The following is a 26,865-nucleotide window of genomic DNA, read 5'->3' as shown; positions in this document are numbered from 1 at the left end:
CTGACGAAATATAGTCTAAATTCTGATTTACCAGGCTTTCTCTAATCTGTTTCTGCTATTATCCAGCTAACACTCTCCAACACATACTTTTAATTTTACTATAACCTTTGCCTATATATATACATATATATAATATGAAATATGAAGGTGAGAATGAGCTTAGCATATTCTCACCTTCATATTTCATATTATTGTTCAATGATCATTAATTCTTCAGGTTTTGTTTTTTGTTTTTTTGTTTTTTTGTTTTTTTTGTCTTTTTAGGACCTGTGGCATATGGAGTTCCCAAGCTAGGGGTCAAATCAGAGCTATAGCCACCAGCCTATACCACAGCCACAGCAACACCAGCTCCTAGCCTCATCTGTGACCTACACCACAGCTCATGGCAACACCAGATCTTAACCCACTGAGTGGGGCCAGGGATTGAATCTGCATCCTCATGGATACTAGTCAGATTCATTTTGCTGAGCTACGGAAGGAACTCCTCTTCAGGGTCCTTTATACAGACACTTTCTACAGTTCTTTTCCAAAACTCCTCAAAGGCAATCGTATTCTATCTTTGCAAGTATGCATTAGTAAAGTCATGATACCGATGAACCAACTCTCTGTCCTTTACGTTTGACAAAGGCTTCCTCTTGACCAAACATTAATTAGGCTCCTCTGGGTCCTTTTCTTAACCAGGCATCAACTTACCCTGCTGAGCCCGGTTTTCACAAAGAAATCTGCTAAGTTAGTTTATGGAGAATCCCACTATCCCACTCGCCACACCCTTGCCCCCACCACATCTGATCAAGTCCCCCATTTCCTACCCTGGATATCTGGCCTAACTTTAGCAAGAATCCTGGTAAGCTAGTTTGGCAAGATTACCCCTGATATGTAATCAAGTTCCTCTCAGTAGTTTACCATACACTGATCCCCTCACTGTTCATTAGCTAAAAATCTATAACTATCTTGGCTGTATTTGGAGTTGAGTTCAATCTTTTCTATTGCTATAGTATTGATCCCATTGCAGTAGTCTTGAAGAAAGTCTTCCTTGCATTTTTACCAAATGTTAGAATAATTTTTCTTTTACAGTGTTTTAATTCTTTTCTGGAAAGGCTCAATCCTGAATTTTAGCCAGGTCAAAGTGGCAACAAACTTCCAAAAAATAATTCCTCCTGCATTGTGGGGTCAGGGGGCTCAAAATTAGAAACTTCACTTTTTCCATGTTTTCCATTTTGGGTCATTATGTTTGTTTTGTGAATTTGGGGCATTTGAAAATTAAAGAGGGCCTTTCTGAAATGTCTTCTTGGGAGCTCTGGATTTAAACTTCTTTGAGTGTTGTCAGACAAAGGTTGGTGTTGAATGGGCTGTAAAACCTTTTCTTTCATGTTTGAGAAACTTGTACTTTTTCCTAGCATGCTCTCAGGAAATAGATAACAAATACACAAACAAAGAAACGTTTAGACAGTTTAAGGAAAAGAAGACAAGTATTCCATTCCAAACTGCTTTTATTATACAGTTTAAATATTACTAATTATAAATATCTAGTCTAATTTTCACACAAATAATCAAGAGTACACACTAATAAAGAATGCAGTGGGTAAGAATCGTTACTGGTACATAAACACACGGAGATTGGGCATGAACACAATACAATTCCGTGCCCAGGGTAATCTCAAAATACCCTTCAATTGACAGTCTCATGGATGTTTCTAATTGGGATTGTGTTAGGAACATGGCATTTACTTTGAGAACCAAATGCCATAAGAGAAGAGGGGAGAACTCTGGGCAACAAAGCAGTAGATTTTTAGTCCTAGCCTAAGGTGTAGCTTTGTCACATTGTGTCACACTTTCCTATTAGGTTTCTAAGTTTGTGAACAAACACATCTGTTCTTCAATGAAATACTTACTCACACTATATCATGTTTTTCTGATGTCTGTGGGAAAATACAACCTTGGTTTTGTTTTTATATTGGTTTGGTTTTGCGTCCATTATTCCTCAGGAAAGGTATCATCCAAATATTTTTCTAGAAGATCAAAGAAATTACATGTAAACCTAACATAATCTTATTGCACTTTTACTATGGCAAGTAGTCTTTCACAGTTTAAAACAATCAAGTGAGTTTCTGTCATGGCTCAGCGGTAACAAACCCGACTAACATCCATGAGGATGCAGGTTCAATCCCTGGCCTGGCTCAGTGTGTTAAGGATCTGGCGTTGACACGAGCTGTGGTGCAGGTTGTAGATGAGCTGGGATCCTGTGTTGCTATGGCTGTGGTGTAGGCTGGCAGCTGCAGCTCTGATTCGACCCCTTTTGGGGTCCCCTGGTAACTTCCCTATGCTGTGGGTGCAGCCCTAAAAAGACAAAATAAAAAACCAAAAAAAAAAACAAAAAAACAATACCTTTCCAAGTAGAACTGCATTTTTTGTCTTCTTTACATGTTTTTCTTTCCTTGAATGGAGCATCATTCCCCATTAGTATGCCTCATGGGGTGCACATACGAAATATATGAGATCAGATTTTATTTTTAATATTTTATCTTTCTGTTAACAAGTAAGCTCTTTTTCAATGTATGACATAGAACATAAAATATATAAAAATTGAGCACAGTTGTGGCAAAACCTAAATTTTACAGAGTGTCTATTTGACTGACAAAATGTTTGTGGAAAACATACTATTTGTGATATTTGTGTCAAAAATATATGCCTCTATTATGAGCCCTTTATTGTTTTAATATTATGAACAAATATTATTCACAAAATAAACAACTGTTACTAAAGTTTTCATTGCAATTGTTTAGTATTTTTTTGTAAAACTCAAATCCCTCAAAATATTCAGTGACTATTATCAAGAAATGCCTAAGATTGTATGAATCATCTGAACCACAATGATTCCATCCATGAAAAAATAAATACAATGTAGAAATACTTTGTAGTAAAATATAAAGGTTTTTGCCTTTTGCCAAATAAATTAAGTAGCATGACTTCAGTTGCTGTGTTCCTTCATGTGACCTAATAAATGGCTTTTTTAGCTGCCAGGAGGGTGTTCTTGAGAAGCATCGCCACTGTCATGGGTCCCACGCCTCCTGGAACTGGAGTAATAAAGCTAGCCTTCTTCTTAACAGCTGATGGAGGAAACAGAAAGTATTCTTTACTTTTAATTTTGCCTGAGATTCCATAGTTTTAAACATACTGAACTGTTAATAAATAAACTGAGACATAAATAAACTGAAGAGTGTATCTGAGCAAAAATGGAGTCAAATCAGACAGCACCAAATCTGGAGTTAGGAAAGTTTCCATCAATAGGAGTTCAGTGAGAGACTTAAAGAGAAAAGGCGGAAGCAAAGCAAAGAAGTGATGGATTGATTGTAGCTTTAAGCCTAGTTGGCTGTTTGTGATTGGTTGTCCCTGGATTTCGATTTTTTTAACCTTGAGATATTTACAGGCCTAGATTTTGGTTTGCTTGTGAAGGTAGCTTCAGCTTTAGAGCCACCTCAGTCTAATGGCCTCCTTGTTTAATCAATACAGTGGATCTTTCTGCATTACACAAATAACCCTAACAACCTCAAATCATCTTTAGAATGAAGTAGATTATAACACACACACACACACACACACAGACATGCACACACACTCTTCTGTGTATAATATCTAATTTGTATAGAAAGAATACAATGAGGCCAACTCGAGGATTTATCTCCATGCGGCTCATTAGTTTCACATGATGAAAATCTATAACCCATGACTGACCCAACTACTTGTAATTCCTGTTAACTACTTCTAAAATACACGATATTGTTCACAAAAGAGAGACAAGGTATAGACCGTTCAGCATACACCATCTGTTAAACTAGAACAGTCCTGTTATAACCAGAACATCATGTATACATGTATCCAGTGGATTCCAGTGTAAGTCTAATAAAAATCATTAAATGTATTGAAAGTAACTGAGCAAATACACATAGTCCTGTTCTAAGGTATGAATGGAAACTTCTTATTCAGTGAATATGCTCAAAGGAAATGGCAAAGAATTTTCAGCAAGTTTATTTAAGAATGTTCTCACGCCCACAATATTACAGGTGAATGGCTCCACGCATTGCATTGACCTACTGGTTTAATGCTTCACCGTGTGAATAAAAACAATGAAGTTTTTCCAGATAACTCTTAGTACTAAGTTAGCATAGACAATACTCCTTAAGTGTATTCTCTGACCTTATTAATCATGTTACTTAGATGTATTGCCTTTTACAAGTTTGCACCTATCTGCCTTTACATAAATGAAGTCAGTAGATGTTTTTTAAATCTTAATCAATTATTATTATTTTTACAATTTATATTGTCTTCTTGAAATATAGTTTTAAAAATTCATATTTAAATGTATTAGTTTATTGCAATATTTTTAAATCATAGGTAAAGCAAAGGAATAATATTTTTTTACTTGAAGAAAAATCCAAATAAGCTTGAAGAAATCACACCAAAAAAAAAAAAAATTCAACTAGTGTATGTCATGGTAACGTAACAAAGAAAAAAGTACTATGATCTGGTTAGGCAGAAATGCAGTGAGGATCACAGGTTTAAATCTGTCTTCGTTACTTTGGAGTTGAAAACATACAGGCATCTATCTCAAAATAAAGACTCGCTCTAAGTAACAATTGTTAATAGTTTGATAGCCACTTTTTTTATAAATAAAAAATTTAGTTATACTATTAAAGAGTACTATTATTTTGAAGATGATATTAGTTTTCCAAAAAGTACCCCTGTACATGAAGCATGTCCTTTTCCTGCCATACTTCTATCCAATGTCCTTTCTACTGTAGAAACACTGGGCTGGGTCTACAGCCATTTCATAAATGGCCATGAATTATCAGTCCTTTCTTCCTTTGCTCTTGCTATTCTTTCCTCCTGGAATACATTGCTACCTTAACCAAATAACAAACTCCTTATTATTCTTTCTTTCTTTCTTTTCTTTCTTTCTTTCTTTCTTTCTTTCTTTCTTTCTTTCTTTCTTTCTTTCTTTCTTTCTTTCTTTCTTTCTTTCTTTCCTTCCTTCCTTTCCTTCCTTCCTTCCTTCCTTCCTTCCTTCCTTCCTTCCTTCCTTCCTTCCTTTCTTTCTTTCTTTCTTTCTTTCTTTCTCTCTCTTTCCTTCCTCCCTTCCTTCCTTCCTTCCTTCCTTCCTTCCTTCCTTCCTTCCTTCCTTCCTTCCTTCCTTCCTTCCTTCTTTCTTTCTTTCTTTCTTTCTTTCCATCTTTTGGCCATTTCTTGGGCCGTTCTCCTGGCATATGGAGGTTCCCAGACTAGGGGTCAAATTGGAGCCATAGTGGTCGGCCTACACCAGAGCCACAGCAACCGCGGGATCCGAGCCTCATCTGCGACCTACACCACAGCTCACGGCAACGCCGGATCCTTAACCCACTGAGCAGGGCCAGGGATCAAACCAGCAACCTCATGGTTCCTAGTCGGATTCGTTAACCACTGTGCCACGACAGGAACTCCTTTTCTTTAAAAGCCAGTACAATGTCACCTGTCCATAATTTTTCTCAAAAATTCACCCCTCCAATAACAAATTAAAAGTGCCACTATCTTTATCTCCAGTTACTTTATACCAAATTCTGTTTTGGAATTTACCACTGTTCTGTCTGCTCCTTTAAGTACCCATGGAAACCTGGAAGGCAGAAACTAAGTCTTTGTTGTGGTTGCTATTTTTAATTCTAGAGCTTCTCCATGCACAGGTGAGGCATTTATTTAGTAAATTTTGATAAAGTGAACTAAACAGCCCTTGAAATTTTAAGTCTAAAATCAGTTGGCATTAACATGTCCGTGCTTCTGCCTGGATACATGCAATATCAGAACACTTCAGTTTGGAGTTCCCTGGCGGCTCAGTGGGTTAAGGATCCAGTGTTGCCACTCCTGTGGCCTGGGAATTTCTGCATGCCGTAATTGCAGCCAAAAACTACAACAACAATAACAACAGAAATTTAGTTCAAGTTAATTTGCTGAAAAACTCAAGCTGCTTATGCTTAAGGGTGACAAACTGCATTTTTCACTTTCCAATAAGCTGACTTGATGGCATGAGCAATGCCTTCCAGTATCTTCTCTAAAGGATTAGAGAAGCAGTGCATTTAAAGATGTCAGCAGATCTCTAGACTCCTACTATTTACACTGATAGTATATAAAATCATATATTTGCAAAGCACTAACTTTGAAATATGAATAGATAAAAGTAGAATACTACTGAGTAACATGGCAAATTAAGAATCAAGTACAGGAGTTCCTGTCGTGGCTCAGTGGTTAACAATTCCCACTAGGAACCATGAGATTGCAGGTTTGATCCCTGGCCTTGCTCAGTGGGTTAAGGATAAAGTTGGGAATCCACTGTGGTTATACAATCATTTTTTATATAATTTGGTTTTCAACTTTGAAAAGTGAAGTGACTTGTAACTAATTTAAGTATGTATGGAAAAATAGTAATGACCATAGTAACTATCAATTGAATACTTACTACTTGCCAAGAACTTTATACACATTATTTTAGTAATCAATATTTAATTTTTATTCTATTTATTTTTTTAGGGCCACACCTATGGCATATGGAAGTTCCCAGGCTAAGGGTTGAATCAGAGCTGCAGCTGAGGCCTACTCCCTGGCCACAGCAATGCTACAGGCACAGCAACACCAGATCCGAGCTGCATCTAAGACCTACACTGTAGCTTGCAGTGATGCTGGATCCTTAACCCACAGAGCAAGGCCAGGGATCGAACCTACATTATCACAGACACTATGTTGGATTCTTGACCTGCTGAACCACAATGGGAACTTCCACTATTTTATTTTAGTAGCTGAAGAAAGCATGATTCCCTGAAGTTAAAGTCACTTACCATTCTGCTATATGGTAGAGACACTATTCATAGCCAGGTTTGAATTATTCTATAATTCCCCTAATTCCTCTTCGTCCTAATGCAACTGTATTACCATGACCTGAACAAGTAGAAAAGCTCTAAGAAAGGATCATGTACCAAAGATTAACTCAATTTTCTCAAAGGGTTAGGAGGCTATTTTGAAAAAAAGAAATGGAGATAGAAAAGTTCTAATATAGCAATTTTCCTGCAATTTTCCTACCATTTTCGTATGAGTACTCATAGCTCATCATCTCTGAATTAAATCCAGCACTTCAAATTGCAGCTAGCTTAGCAGTCTAAGTTACTTTCTTCCTGGGTGGATGAGATTCAGATCAGATAAACCACTGGTATGCGCTGGTATTATGAACCTCCTCTTCCAAATTGTTTTTTATAACATGCTTACTATTGCATTCTTTCGCTCAAAAAGTGAGGTTTGGTGTGGAGGAACAGGGAATGAGAATGAGATATTACATTAACTAACACCTGCTGGAAATTTGTAGCTCTGTGTCTGTGTTTTTGCACACTTTGCTCTGGAAATTAACACATATTTGTCCCGTCCTGTCAATCACTGCCTTGAATTAGACTATATGATGGGTAATGGCTCTTCACCTGACCTGAGCTAGGACTTCTCTGGACACTGATAAGCATCTGGTTGCATTAACAAGAGCCCTGTAAATAACTCATTAGACAGAAGATTACGGCATTACTGAGAACACACTTGGTTATTCAAATAGGTGTTTCAAATATTTCTACCTTTGAAATAAAGTGAGCAAATGTGAAAATGAAGTTTTTGTGCAGTCATGAGAGGCAGGCTGTGATGAATTTGACTTGAAAAATATAAGGTCTCTACCTTTACTTTCATTTTCATGAAGATCTATGTCTAAGACAGAAATGTAAGTTTTTCTGCTGCTGGTTGGTGTTAATGTATTCCTCTGTCTATTTACATAAGGACCAGGATATGGAAGTTAGTGGTTTTTCAAAAAAGATGATGGATTATCATTGGCAAATGGCACTGGGTACAGATGCCAATGCTCAAAAGATATTCTCGAGGCTAATGATTTTGCATAACTATCCAAGGCTGTCCTAAGTGACATGATTCTGAAGTACCGGAAGTGGTTTATGAGCTAAAATTAGTCATCTGAGAAAGAGTTAAATTTAATACATGTTTGATGCTCTGAAAAGCATCTTCCCCAATCCTGTCTGAGAGAGAATAAGTTAACAAGCATTACATCAGCAGAATAACTCCTCATTGGCTGGTCTTTCCCTGAGGACAGATAAGGGTTTGCACCTGCTTGTGGAAGATGATGCTCTTAAGGATTAATCCTATTATGTGTGGGGAAGAGGTGTTCTACATGCACCATTGAAAAGAATTACAGAAGAATTTTAAGGCAACAGTTTCATTCAGAAACGTATTTACCCTAAGGGAGTATGCGTGTGTTCTAAGGAAAATACTAATAATTCTGTACGTGTGAGAATCAGGTATTAGATCTCGATTGATCTCAGTGTTTTTGTGAGTGGCTCATGAACAGGTGTCACAAAACCAGGGTTAGATTCAATTCCATGAAGTCAACATGATTTTAGAGTTACTAAAACTGACGATGGAGGCAAATAATCCTCAAATCCTATTGTTAGCTGCATGGAACTTACTCTAGAGAATGACATTTAGATGGGTATGTGATGGTTAAAGCAGTTTTCTGAAAATAAGAATACTTTTAAGGAAAGACAACAATTACCATGGCAATTTATTTGAATGACCTGTAAACTTTTGACCCTGCAAAGATAACTCTATAGATTTCCTTAAAAATGCTAGTGCTCTACTCGCAAGATTTAGACAGTGTATGTTTAATTGAATAGAAAGAAAGATTACTGTTTAAAATCAGTCATTTTGGGCACAAGATTTGCCTTCGGACATACTATTCTCTTAACATACTCTTCCTGCACTTCTCCATCCGATGAATATTTGTTCTTCCTTTTCAGATATGGCTAAAAGTCACTTCTTTGTGATGCTTATTAACTCCCCAGACTGAATTAACTGTTCACTCATTGATCCATGAAACTCAGTAGAGTGATTTTCAATTTGTAGTCATATGCTGGAATCTCCTGAGAACTATAGTCAAACTACATATGCCTCCTCCCACCTCATTATTCCAGTACATACCACTGAGAATTGTTGCTGAAATGAGACATGTTTCTAATGGGGGAGGGGGTGAGACGTGTAAATATGGAAGAGGTTTAAAACATGGTTAAAATTCACTGCTTCAGAGAGGGCTGCTTCACATGGTGACCTCAGGTTTCCTAGTCAGGTCCCAGCCAAATCCCCATGTACAAATACCTGACTCAGAGTTGCTAATGTCCCATTGGTCAAAGCAAGTCACACAGTCAAGCTCAAATTTAAAGGCTTAGAACAGGAAGAATGGCAAGAGGATGTGCGCATGAAGACAGAAGATTTGTCATTTTTTACAACCTACTAAAATCTCTTGGTTTTTGGTCTCTATGTTATTAGCCATATAACCTGCCACCAGATTTATTCTTTAAAACATAGATTAGATCATTTCGGCTTATAAATATTTTATGAATCTTGACTGTCTCTAGGATAAAATATAATCTCTTTGTCATGGCAATTAGAATCTTTTATGATCTGGCCCTACATCCTTGTCTTGCATTATTTCCTAACCCTTGCACATTTTCCTAATTCCATTATTCACTGTTCCTACTCATGCTAAATACTGCCACAGATAGACTCACAGAAAAAGTTTCTTAGGAAAGACAGCCATAGTCACTATCCCCTGGAACTTATAGTCTAGCTGGGAGATACATGTTGCAAATATAATTGCCTGAGTAGTGATTGAGCTAAGGCTATGAAATGTTCAGCAAATGAAATGCACTGCATTGTGAATGTGCTGGGAGGCCTACTTGAGCCTGAGCATATGTGGTGTATCTATGCCAAGTCCAAAAATCAGAGGGTGAACCAAACTGCTCCAAGTGAAAAGGCAGTGTTCGTTTTTTAAATTTTTATTTTGTTTTGTCTTTTTAGGGCCACACCCACAGCATATGGAGTTTGCCAGGTGAGGGGTCCAATCAGGACTGAAGCTGCCGGCCTATACCACAGCCACAGCAACACAGGATCCAAGCTACATCTGCAACCTAAATCATAGCTCATGGCAATGCTGGATCTTTGACCCACTGAGCAAGGTCAGGGATCGAACCCACATCCTCATGGATCCTAGTTAGATTTGTTAACCGCTGAGCCACAATAGGAACTCCCCTAAAATTTTCTTATTATAGTTGATTTACAGTGTTCTTTTCAATTTCTGCTGTACAGCAGAGTAACCCAGTTTTATTTATATATATGGATATAGTTCCCTATGCTATACAGCAGGATCTCATTGCTTATCCACTCCAAATGCAATAGTTTGCATCTACGAACTCCAAACTCTCAGTCCACCCCACTCCCTCCCTCCCCCTCCCCTTTGGCAACCACAAGTCTGTTCTCCATGTCCATGAGTTTGTTTCAAAAAGGCAGTGTTCTTGGTTGGGAAACAATATTTGTGATGAGGTGGAAAGAAGTTCCCCCAAGGCAGCAAGTGGCATAAAGACTTGGAAACACCACGAGAAGGCCAGTGGGCTGACATGTAGAAGTGAAGGCAAAGACTTGCAGAAGATGACCTGGAGGAGTCCAGCTCATGGAGATAATGCTACAAATTTGGGGCATTAACTGAAGAGCAATGCATATTTTTTAAATTTGGGAAAAAATGTATATATTTTCTGAGGCAGGATAAGTCAAATGGGGAAACTGCTTATTCTGCAAACATTTTTCTCATCTGCTGAGTTTATCATCTGGGGCAGAGAAGGGAGAACACAAAGCAGCAACATAAAGTGAGACATGCTATAATGGGAATAAATTCTGGTTCTTCTGGGAGCACCTCAAAGAGGAACAGAAATCAAATGGTGGGGGCAGTCAGAGAGAAATTTGCAAAATTACAGAAAAGCTTCAAGATCTTATGGATGGGTATGAAGGGAGGAAAGAATGAGATGCAAACATCAAGAATAATAAAGGCAAAGGAACTTTGGACTTGATAGTGAAGCAGATGCAATGGAGGAGCTTAAAGTCCATGATGACTGAAGCATGTGGCGGAAACAGAGTATAAAGAGATGAGGTTACGAAGACAGTCACAGGCTATGCGATCCCGAAGTCAGTGGTCAGAAAACTTTGGTTGGGTGATGGCAGCTGTAGTTAGTGTTCAAGGTGAATAAGCTTAAAAAAAAATCTTTTGTGAATGAACTTGGTTATTTATGTATGGAGGAATAACCAGTTTTGAAAGATGAGAAACTGTAGAGAAAAATGGGGTACTACACTAAATAATTTTCTGAAGAAAAGTAAAATAAAGGAGAAATTCATGTTTTATTTTTGTAAAGTTGCATGGTCTTGAATGCTATTAAGTTGCTACTCAAGAAATCCTTTTTCAGCCTGGAACATATACCTCATCTGCTGTGCTTCCTTTTTTCCTCTGTGTAGACAGTTACGTTTTATCGTGTTATTGGCTTCAGATTTCTAAAGGGAAGAAGTCACACAAGTTTGCTTGACACAATTTCCATCATTTCCTACTTGAAGTGAATCATCTTTCAATGTCAGGATAAGACCAATAGGTATGGAGCAGAAATTATTCATGTTTAAAATCTGAGGTGATGACAGCAATGATGAAATAAAGTAGGTGTTCAGTTTATGTGTGTGCCTCAAAAAAAATCTAGGGGTGACACATGGTCGGAAGGTGTGGAAATACTACTAATGAAGGATACTTATAGCAACATAAGGGACATTAAAATACCTCTTAATAGTTAAGAATAAAGGAAGTATGTGATCATTAACCTTTTGGCGCCAGCAACCTATGCTTCATGACAGGGTGTCTCTGGCTTGTGTGTTCTGTGTCATTATTTCCTCTGGAAATTTTATATTCCCAGGTTCCTAGGGCCTGGGCTTACTAATCCAAACTCTCATTTAAAATACTCTGTTAGAAAGACGCATGAATGCTTAGGCAGATAGTGAAGTTCTGGTACAGTACCTGATGGACTACTCCACAGCTCCCTAAACAATTAATTTGCTAATATAGTTTGGAAATTGTATATTCTGGCAATGTCAAGAATAGCCTTCCAGTCTATGGTAATTTGTTATAGTAACCCAAACTAAGGCACATATCATAAAATTAAATGATTCACACTGAAAACTGAGTTGGTAGACAGTCAGTTTAATTGGGTTCTTTACAATATCACAAATTAATAGTTCTCTGAAAGTGATATCATTCTGAAATAATCTTACTTCCTCAGAAACTGGTAACATGAGCTTACTTTCCCATCTTGTAGGACACACCTTTGGGGGTAAGTCGTGTTAAAATCACTTCCAAAAGAAGCTTGTTTTGACATATAATCTAGAAAATGTAAATTGTGTTTAGTGAGCAATATGTGCTGCGTAAATCGATGTATGACTCAATGGATGTATCATTACTGACTCGGGGTGGTTGTAGATTAATAATGTGTTGGATGTCACCTTGAGTGGGAGCTTTTGTTCCCAGTAAGGCAACTGTAAGGAATTACTTCTATAATGTCAGGGTGACACTAAATATTTATAAGTATCAAGGATGATCATACAAATGACCAATGGTATGACTAAGAAGGCTGAGGCCTGGTATGGGAGGGAGAGACAAAAGAAATGTAGGACAAGAAGCTTACATTACAGAGGCACACAATTTAGCAGGGAACAACTAAAGAAAAGTGCGAGGTAGTGTAGAGGATTAAGAGCGAAACGAGCAAGGCAGATTGAGATCGACTGCAGGAGTATGGAGGTGAGGGGATAAGCATGAGTGATTTAAAGTTGACCCATATGACTCTGGGTGAAAAGAGACTGCTCAGAAGAGAATTAAGGCTGAAAAGTGATGAGAAGCAGGGTGGCAAGTGAAATGGGAAGTTAGACATTTCCAGATTAGTACTGCAGTGCGAATGGCAAGGAAGGGCGAATGGTGTGTGCACACCAACACAACACCTCCAATGTCTTCTGTCGGGTTTTAGGCTCGGCAAGTCACACACATTAGCTCATGCGAGGTGATTATTTCATTTAGTCTTCATAACAACTCTGTAAGATAGGTATTATTATCTCAGCTTGTCCGATGATAAAATCAAGTCTCAGGTAAAATGATCTGCCAAGAACATAATTGTTTTAGACGACAGAACTAGAACGCAAACCTAAATCAGCCGAACTCCAAATCATAAAAGGATTTTATGAAAGGTTGTATGTAATATAAAAAACGGAGTAAAGGGTAACTTTCAGGTGTCATATGTTGAGGACCATGCATAAATATGATGTCTGGAAACGACTATAGTAAAAGTAGAGAAAACACAGAGGAAAAGCTGCTTTAAAAACACACCAGGAGTTTTAGTTCCTTTGTAGTAGTTTCTTAGGAGAATGGTATTTTCTACGTAATTCTAGACCCTCTTCTGTATGTTTTGACTATTGGGTTAGACTTTTGAACAATGGAGTGCCAGATCATAGAGTTCTTTTTACTCTAGGTGAGATTTCTTGTCTGGTGGAGATTCTTTTGGAGAAATCAAGGTAAGTCTAGCTATTTAGGGCCAAATCACATTTTTTTTCTGGCAGTATTTTTTTCCCTTTTCACCTTTCTTTCTTTCCTTTCCTTCCTTCTTTCCTTCTTTCTTTTTTCTTTTTTCTTTTTTGGTCTTTTTAGGGCCACACCTGTGGCATATGTGGCTAGGGGTCGAATTGGAGCTGTAGCCACTGGCCTACGCCACAGGCATGGCAATGCCAGATCCTGAACCCACCAAATAAGGTCAGGGATCAAACCTGCATCCTCATGGATACTAGTCAGATGTATTTCCTCCGAGCCATGACAGGAACTCTCACAATTTTTTAGAATATCATACTTCCTTCCTTCAACAAATGCTATTGGACCTATTACTGAGTACATATTTCCTCCTTCCCTTTGATCTACTGTTCTACATGGCAAGAGTCCCTTTTCCTCTGCCCATTCTCTGCCCTATATTCACACATATAAATGAAGTCCATTGATCCTTTCAGACTCATCTCAAAAGGATCTAGAATGGATGGGTAGCTTCATTCTTGCCTGTTTAAAAAACTCTTAGAGTCATAAACAATTCTCCTTTTTATTTTCTATCTAATCATTTAGCCAGTCATTCTAACTCACCTTCTAAATTATATCTACCATCTAAATACCTCTTAATACTTTCACCCATTACCACCCCGGTCCACACCCCATCTTGGATAGTTTCTTACTTAGATAATTACAACAGGCTCCTAACAGGTACCCTATTTATACCCTCACCTTTCTGAGATCTATTTGCCATTCAGAAAACTAGAGCAATCCTTTTAAAATGCAAAAATGTCATGTCTTTGGCCCAAATCCTCCAATGGCTTTCCATTGCACTTTGAGTAAAATTCAAACTCCTTTCCATGGTCTGTAAGGCTGTTCTTGATGTGGCACCCTTGCTACTACTGTGTTTTTTTGTTTGTTTTTTTTGGCCACACATGTGGCACATGAAGTTCCCAGGCTAGGGATCAAACCTGCACTATAGCAGCAACCCGGGCAGTGGCAACACTGGATCCTTAACCCACTGTGCACAAGAGAACTCCCACAACCACCCTTTCTAAACAACCTCACTCCCTAATTCTCTAGCCCCCTTATCTCGTTCTTGTAACTTTAAATACTGCCTAATGTAGTGTGTGTATATATATATATTATATATGTATATATTTGTTTATTATCTGTCTTCTCTAGATTGTAAGGTTCTTATGGGGAAGGACTTTGCCTATTTAGGTCTCGGCTGTATCCCAAATGCCTACAGCAATGCCTGATACATAGCAGTCCCCACTCCCTCCTGCACCCCATCCCCCAGCTCTGCCCTGGCTTCCAGGAATTCCTGAGAGGGCCCTGAGCAGCCCTTCCCTCCCCAGGGTCCTCCTCAGCTCTTTTCACAAAGTGCTCTTGTCAGGGGCCCAAGAAGCCCCTAGGCCTCTACTACGCAGAGAATTATGGGCCAGACAGAACTCATTAACGGGGGTGGGCTCAGCAGTTGTGACCCGTCTAAGCTGGAGGTGTCCCAGCCCTGGTGCAGTGTAAGAAAAGAACTCCTGGGAGTTCCTGTCGTGGCGCAGTGGTTAACGAATCAGACTAGGAACCATGAGGTTGCTGGTTCGATCTCTGGCCTTGCTCAGTGGGTTAAGGATCCAGTGTTGCCGTGAGCTGAGGTGTAGGTCGCAGACGCGGCTCAGATTCCTTGTTGCTGTGGCTCTGGTGTAGGCCGGTGGCTACAGCTCCGATTAAACCCCTAGCCTGGGAAACTGCATACCAAGGGAGCAGCCCTAGAAAAGGCAAAAAGACAAAAAGACAATAACAACAACAACAACAAAAAACCTGGTTATATATAGTCCAGGGAGTGGACAGACAGACCAGCTCAGGGTCTGGCCTTCTCTTTCTTATTTTCCCAGGGCAGCAGGGCTAGAGGTGCCCTTTCCTTCTCTTCCTAGGACCACTCACTCCTCATCCACGGGTCCCTCCCCAAATTCAAGTACAGACTCCATTGTGGAGTCTGGCACTTTCCTTGGTAACTTAGTGAGCTGGTGCTGGCCCTGCCTCCCTCTGTGACCTATAGAACAAGCTAACCTGCTCCAGGAGGGCACTTGGCCCTGTTTCCCTTCCAGATGAACCACAGGAGAATGCCCTGCACTGTGGCCCACAGGACCCCACTGGAGGATCCAGAGGGCAAGCAGGCATTGAGGAGAGAAATCCAGGTATGAAAGTCCCCGTCCCCATCCCTGCCCCCTCTGTGTCCCAGCCTGAATCTTAGTTCCTATATGCTGTGTTCTTTAAAAAAAAAAAAAAAAAAATTACTGAGATATAATTGATGTATAACATTGTGTAAGTTTAAGGTGTACAACCTGTTTATATATTGCAGTATGATTACCACTGTAGCTTTAGTTAACACCTCTATCATGTGATAGAATTATCCTTTCTTTTTTGTGGTGAGAACAATTAAGATCTAGTTTTTTTAGCAATTTTGAAGTTTATTATATAGTATTTTTGACTATAATCACTATACTGTGCATTAGAGCTTCAGAACTTATCTATCTTCTAATTGCAAAGTTGTACCATTTAACATCTCCCAATTCTCCCACCTCCAGCCCCTAAGAACCACCATTCTACTCTATTTCGATGAGTTCAGCTTTTTAGATTCCACATATAAGTGAGAACATAGAGTATTTGTCTTTCTTTGTGTATGGCTTATTTCACTAAGCATAATGCCTTCAAGGTCTATCCGTGTGGTTACAAATGGTAGGATTTCCTTCTTTCCTATGATTGTGTAATACTCCATTGTGTGTGTGTGTGTGTGTGTGTGTGTGTGTGTGTTTATCTCACATCTTCTTTATCCATTCATCTATTGAGCTTACTTCTACCTCTTTGTTCTTGCGAATAACATTGCAATAAATGTGACATCAAAATATCTTTTTGATATCCTATTTTCATTTCCTTTGGATATATACCCGGAAGTGGGATTGCTGGATCATAAAATCAACATACAGAAATCAGTTGTTTTTATATACACTAACAATGAAATATTTGGAAATGAAATAATGAAAGCTATTCTGTTCATAAGAGATTCATAAAACAATAAAATATTTAGGAGTAAAATTAACCAAGGAAGTGAAAGAAATGTACAATGAAAACTTCAAGACTTTTATAAAAGAAATGGAAGAAGACACAGATGCAAAAATATTCCATGTTCATGGATTGGGAGAATTAATATTTTTTAAACATCTGTACTATCCAAACTCATCTATATATTCAATTCAATCCCAATCAAAATTCCAATGGCATGTTTCATAGAAATATAAAAAAACCTAAAATTTGTATAGAAACATAAAAGATCCTGAATAGCTAAAATAGTCCTCAGAACAGAGGTAGAGGTATCATACTATCTGATTTCAAACCATATTACAAAGCTACAGTAATGAAAGCAGCACAGTATTGGCATAAAAATGGGCACCTAACCCTTTCATAGGAGGCAGGCCTGTGGGCCACTGTGAAACCAGCAGGGGAGGAGGGAACTTGTGGGCCCAACCAAGCTGGCCCCTCCCAGCAAACTGCCCTGAAGGCCTTCTGCTCTTCTGCCACATCTCACTTTAGAGGTTTCTCTTTCTCACCAGTCAAAATAAATGGTAAATCACATGCCTTCCCTTCTCAGGACCTGGTACAGATGGTGTCTGGGACAAGGCCAGTCTCTAGATCTGTGCCCTCTGGTATTTTTCCAACTCCAGGACATATCATATGAAACACATTTCGGTAAAATGTATTGCATGCAAGTCTAGTGAATTTGAAGGGCTAATGAAAACATCAAGGATCAAGAGATGGAAAATAAGGTCAGTAAAGCTGGAGACATGAAAAATGGAAGCCACAAAAGGATATTCTATATTTTTGGACATTTCCCAAAGGAGTCAAAAAATGTCTCATCTCTGCCAATGATTGAATAATAAAAATGAGTGCAGTCAGAACTAATGATACATTAGTTCTATAAAGTATCATATATTTTACAGCTGTAGCTGCAGCACATGGAAGTTCCCGGGCCAAGGACTGAACCCAAGCTGCAGCTGTGACCCATGCTGCAGCTGTGGCAACACTCAAAACTTTAACCCACTGTGCCAGGCCAGGGATTGAACCTGTGTCTCCTCAGTGACCTGAGTCTCTGCACTCAGATTCTTAACCCACCGTACCCCAGCAGGAACTCTAGAACTAGAGATATTTTGATGAGGTTATACTAACCACACAGACTCTATTGCAACTCTACCCACTTTTTATCCATAGGGAGTTCAATTACTACTGTAGGGACTGAGACAAGATATAACTCCACTGACACTAGGCATCTACAACCCCATAGGATAAAAATAAGTGGATCATGCTTTGAAGCTCAATAAAAAGTAAGCAGACACTGATGAGACTGTCCCTGCAGTTTTCATAACAAAATGGATTCAGGACAGACTGAATGGTATGTGGATGCTGGATGAAGAAATCTCTTTCTCTCTTTTTTCCCCCAAATAGGAGATTGTTTTTTCAAGTTCTTGGGTACAGAATGAATCATTATTCACCCAAGTATGGCCTCTCATCTACAGACTATGGATTCCACATCTTTCTCACTCCCACCTAGGAGCAGCCATGTCAGTTCAGGTCAACAGGATGCTAAGAGAAATGATACTTGCATTTTCGAATTCTGTTTTCTCAAAAGCGAAGTCACTTGCCTTTGTCTCTCAGCTTCCCATGGAAGGAACCAGGGATAAGGAGGCAATTCAACTGCATGGCTAACAATGCTGAAGTGGAACAGTTCTTCCCAGCATTATCTGACTCCCTGCTTCAGTATAGACAGTAAGTGGAGAGATGTGGTCAGGAAAGGAAGAAGGGAAGACAGAGAGGACAGATGGGAGGGGATACAGAGCAGACATTCCACTCCTTTCATTCCACCTCAATCCCTGCAGAATTCATCACAAAACTGAAGCAAAGTTATTAAAGCTTCCAAAACTTATAACACATCTGTGTGTTTTCTACTAGGTAGAAATGAGGGCTAACTGCTCACCCATGCGAACAAGCTTAGCTGAAGTAATGGCCCAGGAAGTCATTGATTAGATTGCTCAGCTGACCAAATCCATTCAGGTCTGTTACACAAGTGCTGTTATAAAAGCACTGCAATTAGGAGCTTCCGAGTCTTGGCCCACAGACTATTTTCCAGTTTGTTATTCAGAAAAAGCAATTTACAACTCATGCCACATCATCTTTTGTTTCTATTTCATGAAAATACAGCCTTCTTTGTTGGGAATGTATGAACTTCCTTTCAAAGCTACCAATAGAATATAATCAAAAGAAATTCCAGGTGCAGGTAGGTATGCCTCATTGTCTTTTTTTTTTAAAAAATCTATATCATATATTTAAGTTTTTCAGAAGATACTTATTTAAAACTATTTATTTTATAATTATTTGCAATAAAAACATTTTTAGACATACAAAATCATTTTATGTTTTAAAATACTGTTTCTTCTTTTAATGTTTTAAATTGGAATGGGGAGGCTGGTTCAAGTAATTGAAAGGGAATAATAAGCATCTGTCAGGTGCTGGAAGCAAAGATGAACTGTCCTGAGTTCTATAACTGAGGATCAATACAAAACAAAATAGCACTTTGATTTCATAATAACTTTAAGGCTTTATGCATTCCTCAAAACACCTAGAGAGGAATGGTTGTTGCACAGAAGACCTAACTTAGATCCAGTTTGAGGAAAAGCATCAGTATGGATTTCCTGAGAAAGGCACTAAGCAAATAATACCTCCAAAACTGCACAACCTACATGACCGGTAATACTGAGAAATTGTAATCAAATGCAATTAAATAATGGGGTATTAATCAAATAGGTGATTATCACCTATTAATCAAATAGGTAATTATGACATTGGATATGACTACTAATTTCATGAAGTTTATTATATGGGCAGTGCTTATTTTTTATAGTAATTTAATACCATAAAAATGACTGTGCATTCTGAAATAGCACAAAGCAATCTTATTATTCAAGGGGGTAAATTACATTTGTTCAAAGACCTTTAAAATTTTTTGTCAAAATATTAAACACTCTCTTACTGTGGCTTATAAATATATAGATAATTGAAAATAATAGCAAAATTAGTATTTATTTTATTATGCCATAATTTAAAGCCACTAGAAACATTCAGAATTAAAGGGATTTTTCTTGGTAAAAGTCTTATCAAGAGTAGTTTGAATGGTGCTTATCTTCCTCTGGTCATATACCTTATAATACGGAGCTAGCACCTTTTCTATGATGATGAATTGTCAGATTCTTTTCTTTGTTTGGATCTACTTCCAGGATTTTGTCTTTGCCCTTTCAATGTCATGACCTAGCTCTGAGAGTTCCTTTAATATAGAGAGTTTTTTTTCTGCCAGAGTCACTTCCTCTGGGACACCTTCATCCTTTCATCACAACTACTTTCCTCCTTTATGTTGCTGTTTGCCTTCACTAAGTTCATCTGGCTGTATATCTAGAGTCTTGAAAAGCAAATGGTGGAACCGTCAACATCCCATGGTCAACTCTTTCTAATTTCACTTTCAGCATTATCACCTTTTATTTCTTTGCTGAAAATTCCTTCTTTGCATGATCTATTTTTGTAAAATGTTATGTGATTTATTCCCGAGAAACAAGGAGTCAAGAGAACTACACACTTTGCTGTCTGAACTGAATAACAGGGGTGCCTTAACCAATCACCCACAGACTTAGGATATGATTGGTCACAGATCACAAAGCTCATTTGTCTTTGACATAATGATTTGTGCAGTGAAGAGCTAGCAGAGATGTTTGCACTTGGAGTTCCCATTGTGGCTCAGCAGTTAACAAATCTGACTAGTATCCTTGAGAATGTGGGTTTGATCCCTGGCCTCACTCAGTGGGTTAAGGATCCCATGTTGCTGTGGCTGTGCTGTAGGCCAGCAGTTACAGCTCCAATTCGATCCCTAGCCTGGGAACTTCCATATGCCCTGGGTGCAGCCCTAAAAAAAGCAAAAACAAACAAACAAACCACCAATATCTACTTATAGGGTTATCGTATGTAAAAGGCTGGGAATAACAGCTAGCATACTGTGAACACTTCACAGACACTAGCTCTGCGAGCAGGAAATAAGAGCAGGAAACTCTATGAGATGAAGGAAGATATAGGCTAGAGGAAATGATTTCTAAACCAAAATTAAAACTGACATTAAAGTCAAAAGGAAATATTTAGGATGTTTTAATGTCTCCTTTTGTCAAGAATTACAGAAAGCATGATGCAATCTTCATATTGTATTTGATATAAAATTTCACCCTTCTTAGAGAGAAGTTTGATTCAAAATTGAAGCCAAAACATCTAATAATGAAGACAAATACACATAGGCATCTACATTTTCTAGGAAACAAAACCGATGAAATGACTCCCGGTTTTATAAACCATTGCATCTGGAAAATAATTTGCAATTATTTACATATTTCCAATAGTGCCATCATGGAGTCATGAATGAAATTATTCTTTAAAAATAATTTCCAGAGTTCCCACTGTGGTGCATTGGAAACAAATCTGACTAGTACCAATGAGGATGTGGGTTTGGTCCCTGGCCTTTGGAAGTGGGTTAAGGAACCCATGATGCTATAAGCTGTGGTGCAGGCCGCAGATGTGGCTCAGATCCCACGTTGTTGTGTTCTGTGGCTGTGGTGTAGGCCAGCAGCTACAGCTCCGATTCAACCCCTAGCCCAGGAACTTCCATATGCCATAGGTGCAGCCCTAAAAATCAAAAAAAAAAAAAAAATTCCATCAAAGTAATCTACCTGAACTAATAAGTCATCCTGTTTCCTTTATTAGCGAGCCAAAGATTTCTTAAAGGACAGTTTGGAATGGATTTTACCTATATCTGTTTTATCTATCTTGGCTATAGTTATGGTGAAACTTTTGCCGATACTCACAAAGCAGCCATACTTTCCCTGTGGCAATTTGCAGCCAAATGCTACCTGTAAGTTTTGTGGAATAACCCGTGTTAAAGTTCCTCCCTCTCAGGTGAGAGATCATCCCTCACTTCAGGTTAAGCCCTGCTGAGCAACCCAAAGAGCAGCATGTCAAAACTTATCATTCGTTCCTCTGGGTGACTGAGTCATGGCCTCGCCGGCAAGGCCTCCTTTACCAAGACCAGGTCTTCATTAGGGCTCTGACGCCATGAACCAGCAGGGCGACGAGAGTAATATTATCAATCACATGGGCGTGTTTTATGAGAGGATCAGAGAAACCTGAATTTCCAAAAGTTCCTGTGTTTTTACACAATTATGTGGTAGCACTCAGTTGAACATCCAAAAGGCATCAAGTGTTGTAGCTGGAAGGAGCTACTGCCATCACTGCTATCATTTAACTGATAACAACACTGATGACCACAGAGGCTGCCAAGTTATCAGGTTGCAATACTAGATCTAAAAAACCTCTTCAGTCTCCCAGCCCAGGGCTCTTTTGTGTTCAGCTTTTAGCTTTGTTTCTCTTGGTCATTTCCTTTTTTGTTTCATGATATTCTTAGACACATAAGACTGCAATTTAATTTAGTAGATACTACCAAGAGATTTCATATCTATGTGTGACTTATCATATGCACCCATCCCCATACTCATTTTCTAATGGTTTTCTAACACACTTAGGAGCAAAACAATTTTCTTAGTCAAACATAAGAAAGCATGGAAATGATCTGAGAACAGTGAAATATCATCTAAGAGAAGGGTCTTATAAAACATTACCCACTGCTGGATAAGCTTGCCCCACAAGCACAATCAAGGTTGTGGGCTGCAAACATCCCTGCTTTTCTTGCCTTGAGCTGGTTATCATGTGCTGTCTATGTTATCTGGGTGCATAATACGTGTGTGGTGATTTTGCAGTAAACACCCAATAATTACAATGTAATCAAGAAGCAGAATGACAACACAAAAAATAAGGTCAGGTGTTTAAACGAAATGTATCCTTACTCTTTCAAGTTGAGAAACTCAAGTAAACTACTGATACCTGATGTTAGTGATTGAACACAAACAACAAAAGAAAGAAATGAGGTCATTTCCTAAAGAGTTCAGCATATCCATACGGCACACACCCACATACAAATGGACACGCATGTTCACCTGGAGAGCCACCCCAAGAGGCTGGAAGCCTCGTCCCTGCCAGGATCTGGGAATAGCAGCCTGCAAGGGCATAGTGTGCTCTTTGATAAGGTCCATCTGTACTTTGCTCTCTTCACCATTGTGTCCCCGGAGTATTTGATCCTCTGGTTTTCCTTTTCTCTTTAGTGCCAGGCTCAGCTTGCCTCCCTGGATATGGTCCCTGAGACACCCTGGAATCTCAATACATGGGACCAGTACCCTACTCAGAAAGACACTTCTGAGTATCTGCACGTTCAGTTGTTTTCCACACTCTTCTAGAACTTGGGCAATCCATCAGCTGATGACCAGATTTCAAAAGGAAATGTAAACTTGGAATTATTTTAAAAGTAGCACCATTTTTCTCTCAGTTGGACACACACATATAAGGAAGTTCTTGCCTGGCCCTACTTTTTTGGCCAGAATGATCAATCTACTATAGAAAATATTTCTAATATGAATACATCTCCACTTTATTATATACATTTATTCTTAGACATCTAAGATTCCTAGACTATACTGAGAACTTGAATGCAAGTAAGTGTGTGACAAAGATAATGGCAGTAAAATTGGATTGGGGTCAGGCATCTAAAAGTACATCTATCTTGGGATTCACTTTCCACATTTGTAGAGATAAGGCATCAGGTTAGAATTTTTTTGTTGTTATTACTACACATTGGCTGCTTTGTCTCTTTCATTGGCCATAGAAATGGTAGCCTAACTCCTCTTTCTCATACTGTTTATAACACAAGTGAATAAGTTTGACCTGAATTAGCCAGATAACTGTCTAGATGTGAAATATAGTTAGCGTCAGCAAACACACCCTAAGATGCCTTCTGGCTCTGAGAGTGAGCAGCTGAGTATGGAGCATGGATGATGAAGTATAAGAAACACTCCAAAAAGTCAAAATAACAATTGCTATAAAAGGTCAGCTGAATTCTTTCACTAAAAACCCTATACTACAAGGAATTTAATCTTAAAACTCAGTATTTCGAGTTCCCACTCAGGCTCATCAGGTTACAAACTTGACTAGTATCCATGAGGATTCGGGTTCAATCCCTGGCCAGTGGGTTAAGAATCCCGTGTTGCTGTGGCTGTGGTGTAGGCCAGCAGCTGCAGCTCTTCGACTCCTAGCCTGGGAACTCCCCTATGCCTCAGATGGGGCCCTAAAAAGCCAAAAAAAACCCACCTAACTATCAATGGTTCGATTATGTTTTATTCCCAAGAAGAGAAAGAAGAAAGAAAGGGAGGGTAGAAGGAAGGAGAAAAAGAAGGCAGGAAGAAGTGAAGGAAGCAAATCAGGCATTAAGAAAGAAGGCAGGAAATATGTGAATGTGATTCAACTTTCTTCCTTCAGAGGAAAGAGGTGTATGATTAATAACCTAATAATGCCCCCATCAAATAGAAGGTTTCTCTTTCTACTATCAAAACATGTAAAGTAGAATCTTCGTTTTTCTTCACTTACGAAAAGTGGTATAGTTTATTACCTTCAAAGTCCACATCTCCAACTAATTTTGTCTTCCCGGTCACTGGGTCAAGGACATAGTTGATACCCACATCAATTACAGCAGCACCTTCTTTAACCATATCAGATGTAATCAACTTTGGGATACCTGAAAACAAAAACAGACTTGTAAAACACTGGAAAATACTTCAACTTTGTCCTTGAATATCACAGAGGTTTATACATCTAGTGTGTTATCATGGCTTTAACAAATATGCAAAATACACTGCTCCTAAGGAAGAAGCCAACTGCCCATGATCATTTTTAATCAAGCAGAGAAATAAAGGTAGCACATGGGGGCGACTCTGGATGACATGCCACCAGGATTTACCCTTTCTCCGTAGAGATTTCTCTTCAGACTTCTCGAGGAGCATCCTTTTGTTCTCCATGTACTATACATAGTATGGGGAGATTTGGGAGATGAAATAGGTTGCTGCTGAAGGGGAGTGGAGTGGAGTGGAGTGGAGTAAAAACAACTTGGAAAAAGGAAGTAGAGAGAAGAGAGAGAGGAGGGATAAAAATAAAAAAGTGAGGGTGATAATTCATAATCCTCAGGTTTGTGGTAAACTGCAAGATGCCACACACAAAGTGCTATCTATCTACATATCTAATCAATTCCAAACATGAAAGGCTATCTTGAGCTTTATTTTTATTTTTTTCTTGGTTTCTTTGATTCATTATGTCTGTATGTGACTTGGAAGGGTATAAGAAACAGTAAGTGCCAATCACTATGTCTCCATTCCAGTTTGAAAGATGGCGCAACAGAGATCTTATGTCACCATCTATTTTATTTCAAGCACAACAGTACCAGCTAACAATGGCTAATATTCCAATGTGTTTTCATTAAAAATTAGCAAACCATTCCCAAACTTAGTGCTTAAAACAACAACTTGTTATTTTTCATAGTTTTATGAGTTGACTGGGCTCAGCTGGATGGATCTTCCTTGGGGTTTTCCATTTAATTAGAGTCAGATAATGTCTGAGACTGGAGAGATCTAAAGATGTGACTTGGCCAGTGGTCCAAGAGAGCACACTCACATGTCTGTAGTTGAGCTCATGGTGGCTGAGCTCGGCTGTGGTCATCAACTAGAGTACAGAGATGTGGCCTCTCTATGTGGCTTGGGATTCTCATAGCCTGGCAGCTGGCTTCCAATAGTGTATGTTCCAAATGGGAGGAAACAGAAGGTGCTCGTCACTTAAGGCTGGAATCTGTAAACTGGCACAGTGTCACTTCTGTCTTATTCTACTGGTCAAGCAGTGATAGAATCCACTTAGAGTTAAATGGAGGGAGAGAGATGCCACTTCTCAGAGGGAGGAGAATCAAAGAATCTGTGATTGTCTTTACTCTACCAGAATGCCTCTTGTGGACATTGCGTCTGGTAGGTGCCTTACTCAACTTTCCCATTCTACATTCCTTGCTAGAAAAGGGCTACCTGTTGTTGTGTTGTCAGAGGCTTTCTTCTAGCATCTGAATATCCATTTAAGCATTCTAGAAGGTTTCAATGTCTCCTTGTGACATGTGATTTTCAATGCTGGTAGGAATTGAAAGGCTATAAACAGAGTCAGTGTCAAAATAAATGTAGCTATCTGATAGGTTCCTAAGCCACATATTGATACAACCAAAGAGACAACGGTGATTGAGTTATATTTTTTCCCTCTTGCTTTCCTATCCTATTTCATAGAACGTCTTCCTTTTTAACAGGTCTAGCATAGATATTGAGCATTAAATCTGACAAAAGTTTTCACTGAACCCTTATTTTTTTTTTATTTGCTTGTGCCCCTGGCACGTGGAAGTTCTCGGCCCAGAGATCAAACTCAAGCCACAACAGTGACCAGAGCCACTGCAGTAACAACACTGAATCCTTAACCTACTGCAGCACAGGGGAACTCATGAACCCTTATTAACATGATGGAAAAAGTGGATTGGATAAAAACTCTCATTGGTACAATCATGCCTGATTAAATAATATATTCTGAAAGTGTTTATCAATGTGTCCATAAGGTAAGGTCTTCCATGAAAAGTATTTTCATTGCCATTTTCAAAATTTGTATGAAGAACTGGGAAGAGCATACTGACATTGTAATGGTCCTTTTATTTTTGTCCTCCTCCAGGTCCATTTTCCACCCTTCTCTGCTTTACTCTATGGCCGGGGACTGATCCCTACCAAGGTCTTGTGTGCTTTCTATCTCTCTTGGAACCCTGTAAGGCATGAGAAAAAAAATTGGCTAGCCTACTGGTGGACTCAAATCCTGTGGAAGACAGCTGAGTTGTTTTAGCAGAGGCCAACCCTAGAGCAGTCAACTGGCTGACCACCGGCTGAAGGCAGATGCTTGAAAAGGCCAAGTCAAGTTCAGAAGCAATGAGTCAGAGACACCGCAGCTGACCAGCTGAACCAGACTCATAGAATTTTTTTTGCTTTTGCTTTTTAGGGCCACCCCCACGGCATATGGAGGTTCCCAGGCTAGGGGTCAAATCAGAGCTGTAGCCAACGGCCTACACCACAGCCACAGCAACATCAGATCGAGCCACATCTGCAACCTCCACCACAGCTCATGGCAATGCCAGATCCTTAACCCACTGAGCGAGGCCAGGGATCAAACCTGCATCCTCATTGATGCTAGTCAGATTTGTTTCCACTGAGCCACGATGGGAACTCCTAGAAATTTTTTTTTAAAATGGTGTTTTTATATATATATACACACACACATACACACACATA

At 39.0% G+C, this 26,865-nt stretch overlaps 1 protein-coding gene across 7 annotated transcripts in view; it reads right to left on the bottom strand.

Annotated features, from left to right (window-relative positions):
- Positions 1-26,865, bottom strand: part of MTHFD2L (methylenetetrahydrofolate dehydrogenase (NADP+ dependent) 2 like) — a 118,427-nt gene that overhangs the window by 3,811 nt on the left and 87,751 nt on the right. For 5 of the 7 annotated variants that reach the window (XM_047798244.1, XM_047798242.1, XM_047798251.1 and 2 more), the window contains 2 exons: positions 24,129-24,254; positions 2,939-3,107 (listed from right to left, as the gene is read on the bottom strand). In XM_047798244.1, the coding sequence (XP_047654200.1) occupies positions 2,995-3,107; positions 24,129-24,254 (239 nt within the window). In that variant the 3' untranslated portion in view covers positions 2,939-2,994. Of the gene's footprint in view, positions 1-2,938; positions 3,108-24,128; positions 24,255-26,865 lie in introns of those variants that run through there. The other 2 variants (XM_047798243.1, XM_047798250.1) reach the window with 1 other exon arrangement.

Source organism: Phacochoerus africanus, chromosome 10 (assembly GCF_016906955.1).
Source record: "Phacochoerus africanus isolate WHEZ1 chromosome 10, ROS_Pafr_v1, whole genome shotgun sequence".
Classification (NCBI taxonomy): Eukaryota; Metazoa; Chordata; class Mammalia; order Artiodactyla; family Suidae; genus Phacochoerus; species Phacochoerus africanus.
This window is presented reverse-complemented; position numbering and strand designations above follow the sequence as displayed.